Genomic DNA, 19306 nt, shown 5'->3' with positions numbered 1-19306 from the left:
GCTCTCTCACCGGAGGATCTCAGGCCCAACGAACATGAGGACGTCCTGGATGATCTTATAGAGGCAGGAGATGAGGAAGTAGGGCCCAAAGGTTAGGCACAGTGCCCAGAACAGCGAGGGCTCCTTGGTTTTCTGGGAGGTTTTTACAATCAAGATTTCAGACTCTTCAACAGCTCGGCCCTCTTTGCCCTCAGTGTGCGTGACCCGCTTGGGGGAGTACACCATTTTCTGCTCTGTCCTGAAAAGAGAGAATGGGAGGAAAGGCAAACAGCTTCAATTGAATATTCTCAAATCAAAATACTTTGGAGAAAAAATGGTCAAACTCATCTCCTATCTACACTCAGTGGACCTGCAAAACTTGTAGTCCGAGATGAAATATCCACACAAACTCTTATTATGACAATAAATAAAAAGTGAAAATTATTTGTTTTAGGTGTAGTTATTACAGGTTGGTTGAAACCTAAGATCGAAACCTGCTTGCCAAAAGATTTAAGCAACGCTTATATGTACCGAAGGAAAGCAACATATCCCTGTTTCCATGTACTGTACATCAAATCTGGTGGATGTCTACATACAGGAGGAGGAGTTTCACCAGGGTAACAATGTTGAACATGTCTGTATATTTTCTTGCAGTAGCATTCTCTGCCATACTGAGCACCTGACCTTTTGATCTTTTGGCACTCTGTGTTCCAGCGGCGCACCAGCTGAGGAACCACTCTCTGGGAGCGGTCCTCCGAGTTCAAAGACCACAGGTCCTTGTCCTCCAGTGGGCGTTTGTAGCCTGTCACCATCATCCTGGTAGAGGCGGGGAGGGAGGAGAGAGAGGCATTTAGGTCCAGTGGTACAATAAAAAAGGCTTCAGAGGTGCAGAAGAGACACAACTAACACAGGGCGGTCGTGACTGGCAAAAAGAAAAGAAAATCAAAAGGCCAGAGGGTTACAAACGCTTGTGTGATGTTGTGCTCAGTGTACTCTTCTCTATTCTGTAACATGGCCTGCTACAAACATGTATAAAAAAAGCTATTACTCACTTTCTGATTAACACTGTATCTCATTATGTTTTCTTTGTCACGCAGGCACATTTGCTGAATGACACAATGTGTGTCTGAAAGGTAAACTACATACAATAATGAAAACCAAACTTAAAAACTAAATACAATGTCGCTTTTGCAATAGCTTACACTCACTTATTCATGATAACAGCAGATCTCCCATTAGCTTTGGCTACAGTTTGAGTACAACACACAAGCTAACAAAGTTACATGAAACTGGAAGTATGCTAGAGTGCTAGAGTGCTTGGGCTGCTCAAAAACGCATGAAAAGTGGTACGCATGGTGGCCGGGTTATCTCAGTTGGTAGAGCAGGCGCACATATATCAAGGTTTACTCCTCGACGCAGCGGCTGCGGGTTTGATTCCGACCTGCGGCCCTTTGCTGCATGTCATTCCCCCTCTCTCTCCCCTTTCATGTTTTCATCTGTCCTGTGGAAAATAAAAGCCTAAAATGCCCGACAAAAATTATCTTAAAAAAAAAAAAAAAAAAAAAAAAGATATTTGATATGGGTCTCGGGCCAAGGTGTGGAAAATTGGCTAGATAGCGCCCTCTAACAGTTTTCAAAGTTAAAGCCCCCCCCGTTTTACTTTAATGTAGAGGTATGAAATTTGGTAGGCATATGTATCATGTCCAGACTTACAAAAAAAAGCCTCTTGGAGCCATCCCCTAAACCCAACAGGAAGTCAGCTATGCTGAATTTGACCCTTTTTAGGTGTTGTTCTTTTACAAACTCCTCCTACAGAGTTAACCCTATTGACTTCAAAATTGGTCAGTACAATCTAAAGACGTGACACGGTGTGGGCATGGCAAGGCAGTGAATTTCTATGTTGCCCCACCAAACAGGAAATGGTTTGTAAATAGACTGTACATTGTCCAAATTGCCCCCAAACTGCTCAAGCTTTAAAGGGTCCTGGCTGGAGGACATCGACATACCAATACTGACTTATAATCAGAGTGGAAGAATCAGAGGAAGTTGTTGTAACTTATGTCCAATCTGTGTGTAAGGAGTCTAAACTGTCATGCCTAAAGTTGTCGTTATATCCACACCACTGGGATATTAATGCTGCGTTCCAGACACAATTTTCAGCCCGTAAGTTACGACTTCAAGTCACCACTCACGACTTGGTAGCTTTCCAGGCAAAGTCACGACAAACCCTTCTAGCTAGCGTTAGCTAGCGGCTACCTAACGTTGACGTTAGCTAGCGCTAGCTGATACTAGCGATTTCTAGTCAGCAACATATTTTGGGCTTCCTTTAATAAACATAACCTGTAGTAGTACACAATCGTATGTGTATTGTTTTGATTACAATGTGCGGAATTACTTTACGTTGCCTATTTATGTATAATTATTTCTATTTCTCACTGTTAATCACCGGCATCTGTACAGCATCAACAGGGGTCGAGATTGTTGTTTATGTGTGTGTGACGTGTTCACGAGTAGTAAGTTACTGGTTTGACTGCCTTTCCAGGGCACTTTCACGTGTAGAAGGTTGTGCAAACACGAGTTACGGGTTGCCTTGAACGCAGCATAATTGTCTGCTTACCTGGTGATCCACCAGAAGGTTATTCTAGAGAGGAAAGAAGCTCCAGGCTCAGGGCAGGGATTCTGAAGACAAAAACATTACAGTTAGACCAAAAGAATTCTGCTGCGGAGATACTGATCCCTGAATAAGGTTTTTTTTAATTTGCATCTAGCTGTGCATCCATTTAAGATGGGCTGACTAGCAACTGGAAGCAGAGAAGAAATGACTGTGACTACACGCTTAAAATTGGGGGACGTGAAGCAAAGATACAGTGTGAGGTGAAAAGGACAGGAGCATGCAGGAGTTCTGAAAACGAGAAGATAGTTATTATATTTGGCCCATTGATTTGTCCCACCAACACAGTCAGCAGTTGGAAGTGCAGCAGTGCCTGTGACACACCGCTAATGAGCTAGCCTTAGCACCCTGATTACCACAATTAGCGCCAAAAACCACACTCCTTCTCGGAGTCATAATTCGGTCATATCTAATAACCCAGACACAAACACACATTTTTAGATTCAGTGTGACTTACATTTTCCCCAAAGAATATCATTATAACAGCCATAAATCCGCTTAGAGATCATAGCAACAAAAGACGCTCCTTATTACTCCAGAACCACCCTGAGGTCTATTATGTCTTTGAGGCTACATTTACACCGCTAAGTTTTGGTTTTTAAAGGGGGGTTTTGAGCCAAAAGTGATCTCTGTGCACCAAGTGTTTTTATCTCCAGTAGAAGAGAACTAATCTCTGTTTAAACTAACACCCCCAAACCTCATATCTCATCAATATACTGGGCATAAACAGGAGGCAGCATGTAGACTCAGCCCGCTGCTGATAGTTGCCATGGTAACGTTAGCAGCTTAGTCTCAGAGAACGAGACGTCGTGACCGATAAGACCCAATCAGGAGGAGAAACGTTGGCGTCAGTGTCGGTGTTGCCGAAGGTCTCCGTTTGCGGCCGTTGAGACTGCAACACAACCCCGCAGATTCCAAACCAAAACGGGTCAGAAGTGTTTCCAAATGTCTCCGGTTTAGGGGCTCGGAAACACCAGAGCAGGGGGAATGAGAGGGGGAAACACCAGAGCAGGGGGAATGAGAGGGGGAAACACCAGAGCAGGGGGAATGAGAGGGGGAAACACCAGAGCAGGGGGAATGAGAGGGGGAAACACCAGAGCAGGAAGAATGAGAGGGGGAAACACCAGAGCAGGGGGAATGAGAGAGGGAAACACCAGAGCAGGGGGAATGAGAGGGGAAAACACCAGAGCAGGAAGAATGAGAGGGGGAAACACCAGAGCAGGGGGAATGGGAGAGGGAAACGCCAGAGCAGGGGGAATGAGAGGGGGAAACACCAGAGCAGGGGGAATGAGAGGGGGAAACACCAGAGCAGGAAGAATGAGAGGGGGAAACACCAGAGCAGGGGGAATGAGAGAGGGAAACACCAGAGCAGGGGGAATGAGAGGGGAAAACACCAGAGCAGGAAGAATGAGAGGGGGAAACACCAGAGCAGGGGGAATGAGAGAGGGAAACGCCAGAGCAGGGGGAATGAGAGGGGAAAACACCAGAGCAGGAAGAATGAGAGGGAGAAACACCAGAGCAGGGGGAATGAGAGGGAGAAACACCAGAGCAGGGGGAATGAGAGGGAGAAACACCAGAGCAGGGGGAATAAGAGGGGGAAACACCAGAGAAGGGGGAATGAGAGGGGGAAACGTAGCAGAAGATATTCCTTTTTCAACCAAAACGTAGCAATGTAAATGTAGCTTAAGTTTTGAGGGGCTGCACTTGTTTCGATTTGGTCTGAGGGGTGGCCTACTGAGTCAGACTTTGAATACCTCTGCTCTAGGATGGAAGGTTAAACCCATTAAACACCTATCTGTGTTCATGGGAATTCAGTCATTTGTCTTGTTCGGCTTTAGTATTGCAAACGATATTCAACAACACCTCGGTATATATATATATATATATATATATATATATATATATATATATATATATATATATATATGAGTGACGGAGTGAGAAACATGAGACAGGTTTACAGTTTACGGTTTACGGTAGTCTCACCAAGTCTTTGATGGCCTGGGAGAAGAGGGGGGGCTGGTCCGTCAGGCTGGACAGGAACAGTGAAACCAGCAGCAGAGCATAGAAGATATAGAAGGTGGTGTACCTCCACACGTTTACCGTCAACGGCTAAAATACAAAAAAAAAAAAAAAAAAACAGACACAGCTTTTAACCCATGGAACTTGCTGGTGTAATATATTGCTTTGTTTGTTGTATGTTTGCTATAATCATCGTCTCTTCTGAAGGTAATTGTGTTTAAAAGGAACACGCCGACTTATTGGGACTTTGTCTTATTCACCGTATCCCCCAGAGTTAGATAAGTCCATACATACCCTTCTCATCTCCGTGCGTGTCGTAACTCTGTCTGATGCACCCACCGCTAGCCTAGCTTAGCACAGATCCTGGAGGTAACCGGTTCCAACTAGACTACTGCTCCTAATAAATGACAATGTTGTGATTTGTATAGTCACAGCGTGTACCGTATACATACTGGGAACTATATTCTCAGAAAGACGAAGCGCTGCTACTTCTGCCACTTGGGCGGAGTGATTTGCTCGCAGCACCTGAGAAGCCCCGTGGTGAGGAGCAGAGAGGTGCTTTTCAGGTGTTGCGCTAATCACTCCGCCCAAGTAGCAGTGCTTTGCCTTTCTGAGAATATAGTTCCCAGTTTGTATACGGTTAGAAGATGGCTGTGTCTCATGTGACCTTGTTATTTGTACACGCTGTGACTATACAAATCACAACATGTAAATAGGAAAATGCTGGCGTTATTTTGTCACTTATTGGGAGCAGTAGGCTAGATGGAGCCGGTTACCTCCAGGATCTGTGCTAAGCTAGGCTAGCGGTGGGGACGGAGATGAGAAGGGTATGTATGGACTTATCTAACTCTGGGGGATACGGTGAATAAGCTAAAGTCCCAATAAGTCGGCGTGTTCCTTTAAGGACTTAGGAATTATTAATTACATGTGCCACACCAAACCATTTACATATCCATAGGGCTTGTTTTGAACTCTATTAATCCAAATGTAGTTCAGCTGTGCTGGGTTGAGACTGACCTGGTCCAGGGCCTGGAAGATCTTGGACCTGAAGGCGACTGTGGCACACAGCAGTGCCAGCAGCCAGTACATCAGCATGACTCCAGATGACTGAACCCCTTTCATCCGTTCATACTGGATTACCAGGGTGGCCAGCAACTGGAGCAAAAAAACACACACACACACACACACACACACACACACACACACACACACAGACACACACAGACACACACAGACACACACAGACACACACACACACACACACACACACACACACACACAATACGTACAGATATTACTTGAAACAAACACATCTTTATTATTGTAAGCTGCCTTCCATGTGGTGTAACAACAAGAAAGGTCAGTACATACAGCATTTCTGACTATGGTCAAGTTGAAAAAGTAGTCTACAGACTAACGACAATTTCTACCTGACAGCCCTGCTTTGTTCCAGTTTTGATTGCAGCTCTACCACCTTCTTCACAAGCTTAAAATGTCTAGAACGGTTCTCTTTTTTTTTTTAGGACTGGAACCTTCTCTTGAACACAATGGATTGATTATTTCCCATCAGGCCTTGGAACGCTTTGGGATTCCACAGGAGGAAATGGAGACCCGAGCTAGATGGGAGGCTGTCTGATGTTTAATCTGCTGCTATGGACTTGATAAATGTCAGGAAATGAATGGAGGAATAGACTTTAACCTTTTTAAAAGCCCTACTGTCGGTAGACTGCATTCAATTAAATTTCTATGGTTAGTCACGGGTAAGTTACCGTACAAACCTTTTTGCACTGGTGTTAGGGGTGCAAAGAAGGTCATGGAATCCTCCTTATATCCCCTGTTTTGAGTTTTTGAGTGTAACATGTATTTGTTTTGAGCTACACAAAAATGTGCAAACTATGACTAACTATAACTAACACTATGTGCAAACACACTAACACTTATCGCAGGGATCTTCAACAGGGGGTCGTCAGAGTCAATGTAGGGGGGCCTCCAAATTATTGTTAATTTTGGAAAGATTTTTCAAAAATTAAAAAGTCTTAACATGAATATTAACATATGATTAGCAAATATAAATCCCCACTGTTTACTGGCCACTAATCCACAGATACATTTAATCCTAAGGATTCACTGTGCTACATGTATGTTTAACATTAAAAGATGATTTATAAAATCATGCCAACAATTAGAGGTGCAACGATGAATCAATGAATCGATTAGTTGTCAACTATTAAATTAATCGCCAACTATTTTGATAATCGATTAATCGTTTGAGTCATTTTTTTATTAAAAAAAAATAAGATTTCTCTGATTCCAGCTTGTTAAATGTGAATATCTTCTAGTTTCTTCTCTCCTTTGTGACAGTAAACTGAATATCTTGACATTTGACATTTGACATGTGACATTTGAGGACGTCATCAAATTAGGCTTTGGGAAACACTGATCCACATTTTTCACCATGTTTTGACATTTTTATAGATCAAACAACTAATCGATTAATCGAGAAAATAATCAACAGATTAATCGACTATGAAAATAATCGTTAGTTGCAGCCCTACCAACAATTATTATGCTATTTTAATAGCTTAGTATTCAATGCAAAAAAAAGGTATGTATAAAGGCTTTAGGCCACCCGACAAGTTATTGTAGGCCAGTTTAATATGCAACTTCATTTTATACAATATATGTAGTAGGGGGTCCCTGCTCCGTCTCTCTTTCAGTTAAGGGGTCCTTGGCTTAAAAAGACCCCCGACTTATAGAAAACGTGCCGTTTGAGTTTCTCTTTAATCACAACTTTAATCTTCACAACAATGCCAATAAAACTAAACTAAAACTGAAATAACATCTAAACTGCGCTATAGTCATTTCCGGGAAATAACAATACACTAAGAACATCTAAGAACAAAAACACTTACATTATAATTAATAAATCCAAACTAAGCGTTGCTCTACTCCAAAGAGAGATGCTAGGTTTATCATTGAGACACCCATACACGACAAAAGATAAACTCACCATGGTGAGGCCCAGTAAGGTAGGACTGACGTGGTGGACGAGTGCGGGGACACTGGTGCCATGACTTCTTTCCCAGAAAGAATAGAAAACATCTGACCAGCAGATAATCCACAGCAGAAGGCCAACAGCCTGTGGGGAGAAGAACAACTCAAAGCTTTCAGACTTGTTGTAGATTCTGTTTGATGTAAAAACTGTAACTTTTCCCTACACCAGAGCTGTAATCGGGCCTTAAAAGTTAGGCCCGACAAGGCCCGAGCCCGACAAGTACATTTTGATTGGCAGCTTTTTAAAAGCTTGAATCTGTTTATTATTCAAATGTGCGCGCACACAGCTCTTTTGCCTTTTTTGTCAAGAATGAGTCATTTATACATTTTTTAACATCATTTATTCATGACTAACATAGGCTATAGGCCACTTGGAAGTTGGAACAAAGAAATAAAATAAGTCCTCTGTAACATCGTAACATCTCAGCACTCTAAATAGGCCTAGGCATACACTTACCAGCCTCCGTTTTTACCTCCTCAGCATCCATTTTCGCGCTAATCGAAACGCATCACCTGACCGCTCATTTACCGCGCAACCCGGAGCGCAAGCCCGAGCCCGGCCCAAGCCCGTGTAAAATGATAGAAATTAAGACCGAACCTAACCCGCCCTGACGGGTTCGGGCAAAGATCTTCAACTCTACCCTACACTATACAACTATTGCATTACTGTTAGAGTGAGTGCTTGGACAGACACTAAGAAAGTCAATTAGAAGGTCATTGTTTACATTTTGTTAGTGCCATTGTACATGATTGTATGTGTATGTGATATATTATGTAGCTATTTGGAGTTTACTGGAGCTCTTATTCAGCCTTGTTTCTATACACAGACGTGTTACAGGACTTCATTGAAATAAGAGGACGTGCACTATACCCTCTGGCGGAAGGTTGTTTTAAGAAAAATAAGTTCAAAACATACTACACTAAAATAAAATCATAAAACTGAGTTCTCGCGAGAGCACAATTTGAATTTGCTCAGCGAGTCACTCTGGCATTGAGTAATGATGCTCAATAACTATGCTCTTGCAGCCGAGCTGCACCAATCACATCGGTGTATCCGATATAGGCGGGCAAGAGGCGAGCTAAACAGATGACGACAGCGTTGCGACGTCAAAGTCATTAGTAAACATTGCAAGATGGCTACGGATGAACTCCAATTGTTTGAAACGACTTTGGCCGCTACAATGAACAACAGAAGACGGCGCTCCAATCGTTCCTTTGCAAGAAGTACGTTTTTGCCGTTTTGCCGACCGGATACGGCAAGAGTTTAATCTATCAGTTAGCTCTGCTGGTAGCTAAGCGTATGGGGCTCTGGATACCTCACCCTGTGTATTGTTGTGATTGATCGTAGTGTTATCCAATTGCGTGCAGTGAGATTTTCAAATGCATGCTTGGTGCCGCCCCTCGAGTTGGGCCATTTTCATTACTCATTGCCAGACCCTTAATCTTTCAGATTTGGGTTTGGATTTCCAGGCTAACTCTGGATCATATTCAGCATATGATGATTACAGGGAACATTAGTAACTGGTCAGTGTTTTTAAGGGAGCACAATGGAGTGCTGTGTTGCACACTGTTATGGTCTCAATGAAAACTCTTTCACTGAATTTCAGTTTACTGGAGACACACATCCGGCCGTCGACAAAGAGCAATTAAGTGCAGATTCACAGAACTCCGGTCCCTGTACAATTTGATAGTTTGGATTAAATTCAAAGTGATAAAAACCCAACCTTCATTTAGCGGCTGGAGCAACTTGAATTCAACCAGCATACACGGACCGGCGTCCAGTGAATCTGCACTCAATTGCTCTTCCTCAACGACCGGATATGTGTCTCAGTGAACTTAGAATGAAATGAATTTCAATTTTTTCAGAAGTGAATGTGGAAGTATAGTGTTGAATTTTCCGTGAGGATAAAATACAACTTCAGAGCTACTGAATTCCATTTCATAATATTACATTCCCTTTCAGGTTTGTTGGAATTCCGTTCCAAACTAATACATTCAATGTCAAAATAACTATTCAGTTTCTCAATGCAATTATTAAAGTTCAAATTATGTGATTTAAAATCAGGGTTTCAATGCAATTATTCAAGTTGAGCATGTATGTGTGATGTGTACGTGTATGTGGAAGGAGGAAGTGACACAGAAAATGTATTTAATGTTTATGCAATGTAACTCGGTGTAATTCTGTGGTTTTTCGGTGAACTGTTATGATTTACACAGGCTTTTCACTCTATATGCTATCACTATAAACACCATCCGCTGTGGTCAGACTACAAGTCATGCAAACAACTTCTTTTCTAGCATAACCTGAGCTTTATACGCTCATCTCCTGTGTATTGCTCGAGTTTGCTCTGCTCGAATAACTACTTGGATTACATTGAGAGGGCGGATTGACATGGAGAGCAGGAATGATAAAATAAACAATATGTGACAATTTCTGGAATTGGAAAAAAAAAAATGGACTTGCTAGAATGATCAAGGGTCACATCACTCACAGTTTTAGCTTTGTTGAGGTGACTCATACATATGTAGCCATGGTCGTGGCTGCGGAGGTAGATGAGGTAGATGGGAGCACACATCCAGAGGTAGAGGCATGGCAGCCACACCAGGACAGTGTTCTGGAAGCACTGGGTGAGGTCGGGGTTAGCAGTGTGCCATGTACGGTTCCAATCCTGGTATAGGAAAGAAGAAAAAGGGTTGAATCCAAAAAAATATCATTAATATGTTGTTAAGAGAAACTCCCTCCGAGTAACTGATGGCTAGCTGAGGCTAAATCTACACTACGGTGTCTTTGGGAGCCATTTTGAGCCAAAAAAACAATCTACAAGCACAAAAGAGTTTTAGCTCCAGCAGCAAAACTAATCTACATTTGTACTAAAGGCCCTGACACACCAACCTGATGATCGGCCATCGGACAGTCTGCCGAGGTCGGTGACTCGAGTCTGTTCTGTGTGTTTCGTGCCGTCGTTCGTCGGCCTTCATTTTGGCAGTTGGACTCAATGACCAATCTGATTGGTGGAGCGCTAACCCGGAAATGAAGAGCGGGATGAGCCTGACTAACGCCTCTCAAAATCTGACGAAAATCTTTTAAACTGACCTTTGTTGATCGAAATGAAGACAGATTCAGCAACTGCATGGCTTATCTCTCGCTTAAAATGTTTTCAGAAACACGTTTCTGTGAACTATTTTCGTAAAATATGAGATCGTATTCTGAACGAGCCGCCATGATGGTCTGGCTTTCCGGAGAATTCCGGAGCAGCCAGACCCACGTGACGCGTTCGTCCAATCAGCTGCCGGTTTTCATTTTTTGAGCGGCAATACAGATTAGTGACGCCTGCTGTTATGGAGACGTATTATGTCTTGCGCACATGCAGAACGTACGCTCAAGTCGGCGTCGCTTCGGTGTCTTCAGAGGCACTTTTTTGACCAACTCGGGGAGGCAGTCAGTCCGACAGCCTTTTCTGCCAAAGGTCGGCCGTCGGGTTGGTGTGTCGGAGCCTTAACACGCCCAAACCCCATATCCCATGACCATTCACATATACTGGGCATGCTCGTGCACAGAAATAGCATGTAAACTCTACCCGGTTGGTGGTAGTTGCCATGGTATTTGCTTTTACTATGGAGGAAGTGTCTTTCTAGTCACTGTTCCATTATCTTTATTGTGACTATTATTGCCACTGTTCATCACATCCCCAACCGGCACCGTCAGACAACCGCCCACCAAGAGCCTGGGTCTGCCGAGGTTTCTGCCTAAAAGGGAGTTTTTCCTCGCCACCAAATGCTTGCTCGTGGGAAATTATTGGCTCTTTGTAAATTATAGTATGGTCTAGACCTACTCTATCTGTAAAGTATCCTGAGATAACCCCTGTTATGATTTGATACTATAAATAAAATTGAAGTGCAGCAATGGCGAGAAATAAGACAAGACATTTCTTCTTCTTAGTTTCGACCGTTAACGCTGAAAATAACACGTGACTACAAGGCGACAAAGGCGGCAGAAAACGGTTGAAAATCATGGATGTACATGTTGAAAATACAGAAAATACTTTGGAGAAAGAACAACGGTGAAAAGTAAGAGCATGGGATTTATTATCTTGGAATGACGACGAGGTGGAACTGTTACTGAAAGGTCTGTTAGCTACCTAACCGATAAGACTGACTTGACGAGCTTCCTCGTTTCCAAAGGTCTCCGTTTGTGCCCGTCCAGACTACAAAGCAACTCCGGAGTTTTCAAACCAAAATGGGGGCAGCACTGTTTCCAAATTTCTACCTTTTAGGGCCTTTGAAACGCCGCAGTGTTGTGGAAGCGAGTCGTAAACGTAGCAAAAGATATTCGTTTTCAAACCAAATTGTTATTGTGGAGATGTAGCCTGAGAATTGTCTTTAGTGGACAATAACCAGTGCCAAATAATGGATGAAACATCCGGGTCTGAAAAGGGAAGCCAATGATGAAGTGCCTTAAACCTGCATTCTATCTTCCAGCAGGGGGTGACTTCACAGGATTCTATGGAGTTCTATGAGAAAATTAGCCTAATTCTCACTTGATTTACTACCTCAGTAAACATTTTCACAATGAGTTTAAGTTCTCAATCGCTAGTTTCAAGTCTTCTTCAATACAGCATGAGGGCTGGGCAATATATCGATATTATATCGATATCGTGAATTGAGACTAGATCTCGTCTTAGATTTTGGATATCGTAATATGGGATAATATGGTAATATGGTATATAAAGGCTGCATTACAGTAAAGTGATGTCATTTTCTGAACTTACCGGACTTACTAGCTGTTCTATTATTTGCCTCAATAGTCATTGTATCCACATTATAGATGATTATTTATCTAAAATCTTATTGTATTAATATTTTCTGAAAGCACCAATAGTCAACCCATCAATAACTGGAACCTTTGGGTTGCCTGGAAATGTCTTGCTCTGCCAAACCAAGCTAGCTAGCTACCGCTAGCATTAGCTGGTAACTTAAGGGAAAGTCTGCAGATTTTCTGTTCTGCTGTACGTGCAGATGAATGGCACCAGTTCCCGGAGGTCGGTGTCGGCTGCGTGCACGGGAATCTCCGCCCGCTCAGTCGTGCTTCTCAACAGACTGAATGGCGTTCAATTGGCTTGGCGCTGATCAACACCAGATCGGTCACGAATAAGACTTTATCCTCAATGACTTTTTTACGACTAGTGCTCTGGACTTTCTTTTGTTGACGGAAACCTGGCTGAAACCAGGTGACAACAGCGCCTTCTCGGAGCTCCTCCCATCCAGCTGTTACTTCCACAACTCCCCGTGAGTGTCAGGTCCAAGGCGGTGGGCTGGCCACTCTCTTCAAGGATAAGTACAGATGCAGATTATTACCTGCATTCTGTTATAATAGTTTTGAACTTCAGCTGTTTGTGGCTGATCTGGATTCTCCTGTGTTGTGTGCAGTTATTTATCGCCCACCAAAACTCAACAAGGATTTTATGCGAGAGTTCTTAGCTGATGTTGTTCCAAAATACGACAAGCTCCTGGTTTGTGGGGACTTCAATATTTTTATTACATTTGTTAATGATTTTAAAACCCTTTTGAACTCTTTTGGCTAGGGCTGGGCAATATATATCGATATTATATCGACATCGATATATGAGGCTAGATATCGTCTTACATTTTGGATATCGTAATATCGTGACATGACACACGTGTTGTCTTTTCCTGGTTTTAAAAGGCTGCATTACAGTGTTGTAATTTTCTGGACTTACTGTTTTATAATTTTCCATGGTATCCACATTATTGGTGATTATTTATCAAAACTCTCATTGTGTAAATATTTGTGAAAGCACCAATAGTGAAATCTTCAATATCGCCACAATATCGACATCAATGTATTTGGTCAAAAATATCGTGATATTTGATTTTCTCCATATCGCCCAGCTCTACTTTTGGCCTTAATCAATGTGTAGAAAGGCTGACACATCATCTTGGCCACACCTTGGATCTCATTATCTCCTATGGGCTTTCAGTTTCACTCAGAGAAATAACAGAAACTGGTATCTCAGATCACTTCTCCATCAGGTTTGAGATCAGTGGTCCTCCACCTGCTAGTAAGCCTGTCTCCTCAGCTTCTAGGCGCTGCGGCATCACCTCCTCTTCAGCTGGAGAGTTTGCTTCTGCGTTTGTGGGCTCACAGTTTTGTGCCAAGAATGGTCTGGTCTCTCCCTCTTATCCAGATAACATTCTCTCAGTGTTCCATTCCAAAAGCACTGAAATCTTAGACTCTATTGCCCCTTTCCGGACTAAATCTATTAAACCTAAGGCGTTCCCCTGGCTAAATGACACCACAAGGGCCCTTAGGCAACACTGGAGACAAGCCGAACGAAGGTGGAAGGAGGACAATTTACATGTATCACTGGGTTTATTAAGGGACAGTCTAGCCGCATACCAGAGGACTGTGAAGGTGGCGAAGATGCACCATCTCTCTTCTGTCATAGCTAGCAGTTGCCATGAACCAAGAGTGTTATTTAATACTATAAACTCTGTCGTGAATCCATGCACCTCTGCTCCGACGGAAGTTTCTCTATTATTTTATCGACAAAGTAGCATCTGTCAGGCAATACGCCAGTGTTAATTTTAATGTGTTTGTACCTGCTGCTCCTGGGCACTCTGCTGAGAGTACGCAATGATATTGCCTTGTTTGTAGATGTCGGGAATCTTGCCGTTTTAGTGCTTTTGGACCTCACAGCAGCGTTTGATACAGTGGACCATGCAGTCCTCCTCTCTCGCCTTGATCATTGTGTAGGCATCCGAGGCTTGGCACTTCAATGGTTTAGCTCCTATTTGGCAAAGAGGAGCTTCCCTGTCATGATTGGTGTCTTCTCCTCGTCAGCTGCTCCTCTCTCTTGTGGGGTACCCCAGGGTTCAATTCTTGGCCCCCCGTTTTCCTTATATATGTTGCCTTTAGGGGCTATTATAGGAAAGCACAACCTGTCATTTCATTGTTATGCAGATGATTTGCAAATTTATTTGCCTATGAAACCGATGACTAAACTCCCTGCTTAGTTGTATTAATGATATTAAGTTGTGGCTTTCACAAAACTTTCTTAACTTGAACAAAGCTAAAACTGAGTGTATCATCTTCAGTACTTCAGGCACGCCAAACGATCCAGCTTTGAGTTTGGGAGCTCTGGCTTCATACCTTAAGCCAGTTGTCAAAAAATTTGGGGGTTACTTTTGATTGCAACATGAAATTTGACAAGCAGATCAGCAATGTTGTTAAAATGAGCTTTTTCCAGCCTCGTCTCCTGGCTAAAGTTAAACCCTTCCTTAACAGGCATGATCTAGAAAAGGCTATTCATGCTTTTATTAGTTCAAGGTTGGATTACTGTAATGCTCTTTGGTCTTGGTCTGAATCAAACCTCCATCTCACGTCTTCAACTTGTGCAAAATGCTGCTGCTCACTTTTTAACAAATACATCTAGACGTGCAGACAACACTCCCGTTCTCTACACCCTACATTGGCTCCCTGTGCGTTTCAGAATCGATTTTAAGATTTTATTGTTCGTTTTCAAGGCCTTAAATGGCCTGGCCCCGGAGTATTTGTCAGAGATTTTAACACTGTGTGAGCACAACAGGTCTTTGCGGTCTTCAAATTAACTGGTTTTAGAAGTCCCAAGGTCAAGGTATAAACTGTGGGGTGATCAGGCTTTTGCAGTTGCTGCTCCGAGACTCTGGAACAAGATACCTCCTGAAATTCGGACGATTACAGATGTAGCTCTTTTTAGGTCCAAACTCAAAACCTACTTGTTTAGAATGGCTTTCAATACGTAGTAGTGGTGTGACAATTTCCCTCTCCTGTTTCTATGTAACCTTTTCTGATTTAACTTTTTCTATGTTTCATTCTTTTTATTGTATGATATATTGTTTTATTCTTGGTTTCTGATGTGAAGCACTTTGGATACCTGCTGGTGGCTGTAAAATGCTACATAAATAAATGTTGACTGATTGATTACACGCTGGTAAATCTCCACTGAATGACTCGCTTCAGAAGGGTGGAATATTTGATGCTATGTCCACAGTCTATGACCCTGACATAATTTTCGCACGTTGTTACAAGTGTACCAGAGCCCACTTCTGACCACACTAGAGGTGTGACGAGATCTCGTCCCACGAGGTAAAAAGTTCTCTCGTGATATTAGTACACAACAGCAGAGCAGCAGCCAGCATGGAGTCTGGCTTTGAACTCCAAATTAGCATAGAAGATCCTCTTGCCCGTTCTCCAAAGTTGACTCCGAGTTAACTTTTGCAGAGCGGTAGTTGAGTTGCCATTTTCAGGGTTTAACTTGCTAGCTCGAAGGTTGTTGTTGTTTCTCAAAGAGAACAGAGTTTGAGAACGGCAACACACAGAGAGAGGGAGCGGAGGGACATCCTGGCAACGATGTCCCTCATATATATCCTGGAAATGTACTTCCATTGATCCAGACTAAGTCAGACTAAGAGTCCACAGACGACTGAACGGAGCTTCCAAACTGATATTTTATTCTACAACATGGACCATGCAATGCCAGGTGCTATATGTACTAATCAGACAGAGCAGTAGAACATGAAGCATAACCTGCACCAACTGGTTAGCAGAGATGGGAAGTAACGAAGTACAAATACTTCGTTAATGTACTCAAGTAGATTTTTCAGATATTTTTACTTTAATTCCTTACATTTTTAACACGAATATCGGTACTTTCTACTCCTTACATTTTACAAAATTGGCTCATTACTTTAGTTTCAAATAATTTCAGTGGAATTACCGTTATTATTTTTCGCATCATCAATACCGAATTCAATCTAATTGGATGGGAAAATATACATTGTTATAATGTGCTGCAAATTGTGCCAACCGACAACACCACAAACTGCTGGCTTTCAAGAATTCACCATCGAATTTGAAAAAACACATAGAGGTAAACGCATCTTTTTGTTGTTATCAAAAGCTATTTGTTGTTTGTTTCAGTAACTTTAATAAGTTTGTAAACGTTAATGGTCAGTTACATTTGTTCTCCTGCTAGCAATGACGATGCCTTGCTTTGCTAGCATTTAGTTAAGTAACCCAAGTAACGTTAAGGTTAGTGAGAATTCAGTTTATTTGAAAATACTCTAATACTAGCCGATACAATATCTGCATGTATAGCTTCATATTAAAAAAAATTCAGTAACTTGATAAAGTGTAACAGTGCTGTAGTAACGTTACTCAAGGCCGTTCTTGTTTTCGAGACCACTTAAGTTAACGTTAATGTTACTTGGTCTTGTCTCAAATCGACTTTATTTTGGGCTAATGTTAACGTTAATGTCTCAAACCTCTCAGACGTGAGTTAGAGGACTCATGTTTGAATTCTCACAGAATCACAACTGAATTAATATCTTGCTACTCAGTCAGAATCTTATTAACCTGGAGTCCCAGTCTCTTTCACAATAATCATATATGTGATGTTTTAGGCCTATTGGCAGACATCCATTTAAAATGTAGGCAATGGCATAAAAATACCCTTTTTTCCATGTCCACTGAAGTTTCTCAGCTTGCACTCTAGTAACATTTGTGTGGTCCAGGTAGCTTTGCATAAAAAAATTGCAAAGTCATTCGCAAGGCTACTTTTACTTTTATACTTTAAGTAAATGTCCAAGCCTGTACTTTGATACTTTTACTTGAGTAGAGAAGTTAAAATCAGTACTTCTACTTTTACCAGAGTATTTTTATAAGTATCTGTTCTTCTACTTGAGTACGGTAAGTGAGTACTTTTGCCATCTCTGGTCGTTAGTGAAGTCTCTCCTGTGTGTGTCGGTCCGAGGAGACAACCTGCAGCAGCACTGACTGACTGACTGACTGACTGCACACTAGTAACGTTACATCACCATAATAACAGAGGGAGGTAACGTTACCACCTTGTGGCTCTACTAAGCATTGCAGTTTTAACTCTGTTACACACTTTATTCCTCCATGGTTTTCACAGGTGCAGCATTTGTGGATGTGTGGCTCTGTAAAACACGTAGCCTAAATATTTACCAGCCTCCCACAATGACATGACATGAGCTAACGTTAGCCTACATGAAAGACGCTTTGAAAGAAGTGTCTGGCTGACAGGTTGGTGATGTGTTTCTCACACAGGCTCTCTCGTCTCAGAGACACCGCGGTGCAGTGCGTGCTCGGTATTAAGACAACATGGGAACACTTAAGCCGTAGCCATAGTTACAATGTAGTTGGCTTAGGCAGGGCAATGTAGCCTATCTAACCGGGGCTTATAAGGGGTATATTAGCATGTCCCGGGAGTGGCTAATAACAACAACTGAACAGAGTTCTAAGATAAATTATAAGACATGAAGGTCGTGAAAATAAACTTACCCAAAATGGATCGGAACTGTCCAGACTGCAGAACTTATCAAACCCCATTCGCCGCGACGCAACAGTAGCCCAAGCCCGGACTGTTTAAAGTGTTTTTGAAGCTCAGCTTTGGTTTTGTAACCTGACTGTAATTCTTGTTTTTCTCGGTGTTCTTCTGGTTCTTCTTAGTGTTCTTCTTCTTTTTGTAGGATTCCAGCAGAGTAGACGCTGCTAAGCGTATTACTGCCCTCCACAGGTCAAAGTTTGAACTACATTCTCACATACAGACCTGTATCATGCAGGAACTGAAGAACTGCCTTGGATATCAGCAGGGCTTAATTTGAGCCGGAACACGCCGGAACATGTTCCGGCACCTCCGACGTTGGATCCGGAACCTTTTTTATTTATTATTATTTTTTTTTATTTTTTATTTTTTATAAATTTTATTGACAAAAAGTACCAACATACAAAACTCTTGTTGGGGAAAAGGATATACATGCGTATATACAATATAAATGTTGTCAATGTACAAGAAAGAATTACCTGGTCAAAAGAAACAAAGAATAGAACGTAGAAGAATGACGTGCAGCCTCCCAGAATCTCCGCTGACGTGCAGCCTCCCAGAATCTCCGCTGACGTGCAGCCTCCCAGAATCTCCGCTGACGTGCAGCCTCTCAGAATCTCCGCGTGCAGCCTCTCAGAATCTCCGCTGACGTGCAGCCTTCTAGAACCTCCGCTGACGTGCAGCCGCCCAGAACCGCCGCTGACGTGCAGTCGTCCAGAGTCTACGTCGTCGACAGACCTCCCAGAGTCTACGTCGTCGACAGACCTCCCAGAGTCTACGTCGTCGACAGACCTCCCAGAGTCTACGTCGTCGACAGACCTCCCAGAGTCTACGTCGTCGACAGACCTCCCAGAGTCTACGTCGTCGACAGCTCTCCCAGAGTCTACGTCTACGGGCAAGCCAGAGGCCTTGCCGGTCTCCGGCGCCCCAGAGACTGCCCCTGAGGCTTTGCCGGTCTCCGGCGTCCCAGAGACCTCCCCAGTGACTGCCCCTGAGGCTTTGCCGGTCTCCGGCGTCCCAGAGACCTCCCCAGTGACTGCCCCTGAGACTTTGCCGGTCCCCGGCACCCCTGTGACCTTCCCTGAGACCGCCCTTGAGACCACCCCTAGGACTTTGCCTTCGTTCTGCCCCCCTGAGACTTTGCCCGTGGTGGTCAGGCCCACTCCTGCCGCTC

At 43.0% G+C, this 19306-nt stretch overlaps 1 protein-coding gene across 3 annotated transcripts in view; it reads right to left on the bottom strand.

Moving 5' to 3' along the window:
• Positions 1 to 18350, bottom strand: part of abcc1 (ATP-binding cassette, sub-family C (CFTR/MRP), member 1) — a 51625-nt gene extending 33275 nt beyond the window's left edge. For all 3 annotated transcript variants that reach the window (XR_004895780.1, XM_031292535.2, XM_035994910.1), the window contains exons 1-8: positions 18090 to 18350; positions 10219 to 10395; positions 7683 to 7811; positions 5690 to 5827; positions 4637 to 4762; positions 2597 to 2658; positions 664 to 795; positions 11 to 238 (exon numbers count right to left, since the gene is read on the bottom strand). Coding sequence is in view for 2 of the 3 variants with exons in the window: in XM_031292535.2 (XP_031148395.1) it covers positions 11 to 238; positions 664 to 795; positions 2597 to 2658; positions 4637 to 4762; positions 5690 to 5827; positions 7683 to 7811; positions 10219 to 10395; positions 18090 to 18137 (1040 nt within the window). In the remaining variant the exon portion in view is untranslated. The remainder of the gene's footprint in view (positions 1 to 10; positions 239 to 663; positions 796 to 2596; positions 2659 to 4636; positions 4763 to 5689; positions 5828 to 7682; positions 7812 to 10218; positions 10396 to 18089) is intronic.
• Between the last annotated feature and the right edge of the window lie 956 nt (positions 18351 to 19306).

Source organism: Sander lucioperca, chromosome 2 (assembly GCF_008315115.2).
Source record: "Sander lucioperca isolate FBNREF2018 chromosome 2, SLUC_FBN_1.2, whole genome shotgun sequence".
Lineage (NCBI taxonomy): Eukaryota > Metazoa > Chordata > Actinopteri > Perciformes > Percidae > Sander > Sander lucioperca.
This window is presented reverse-complemented; position numbering and strand designations above follow the sequence as displayed.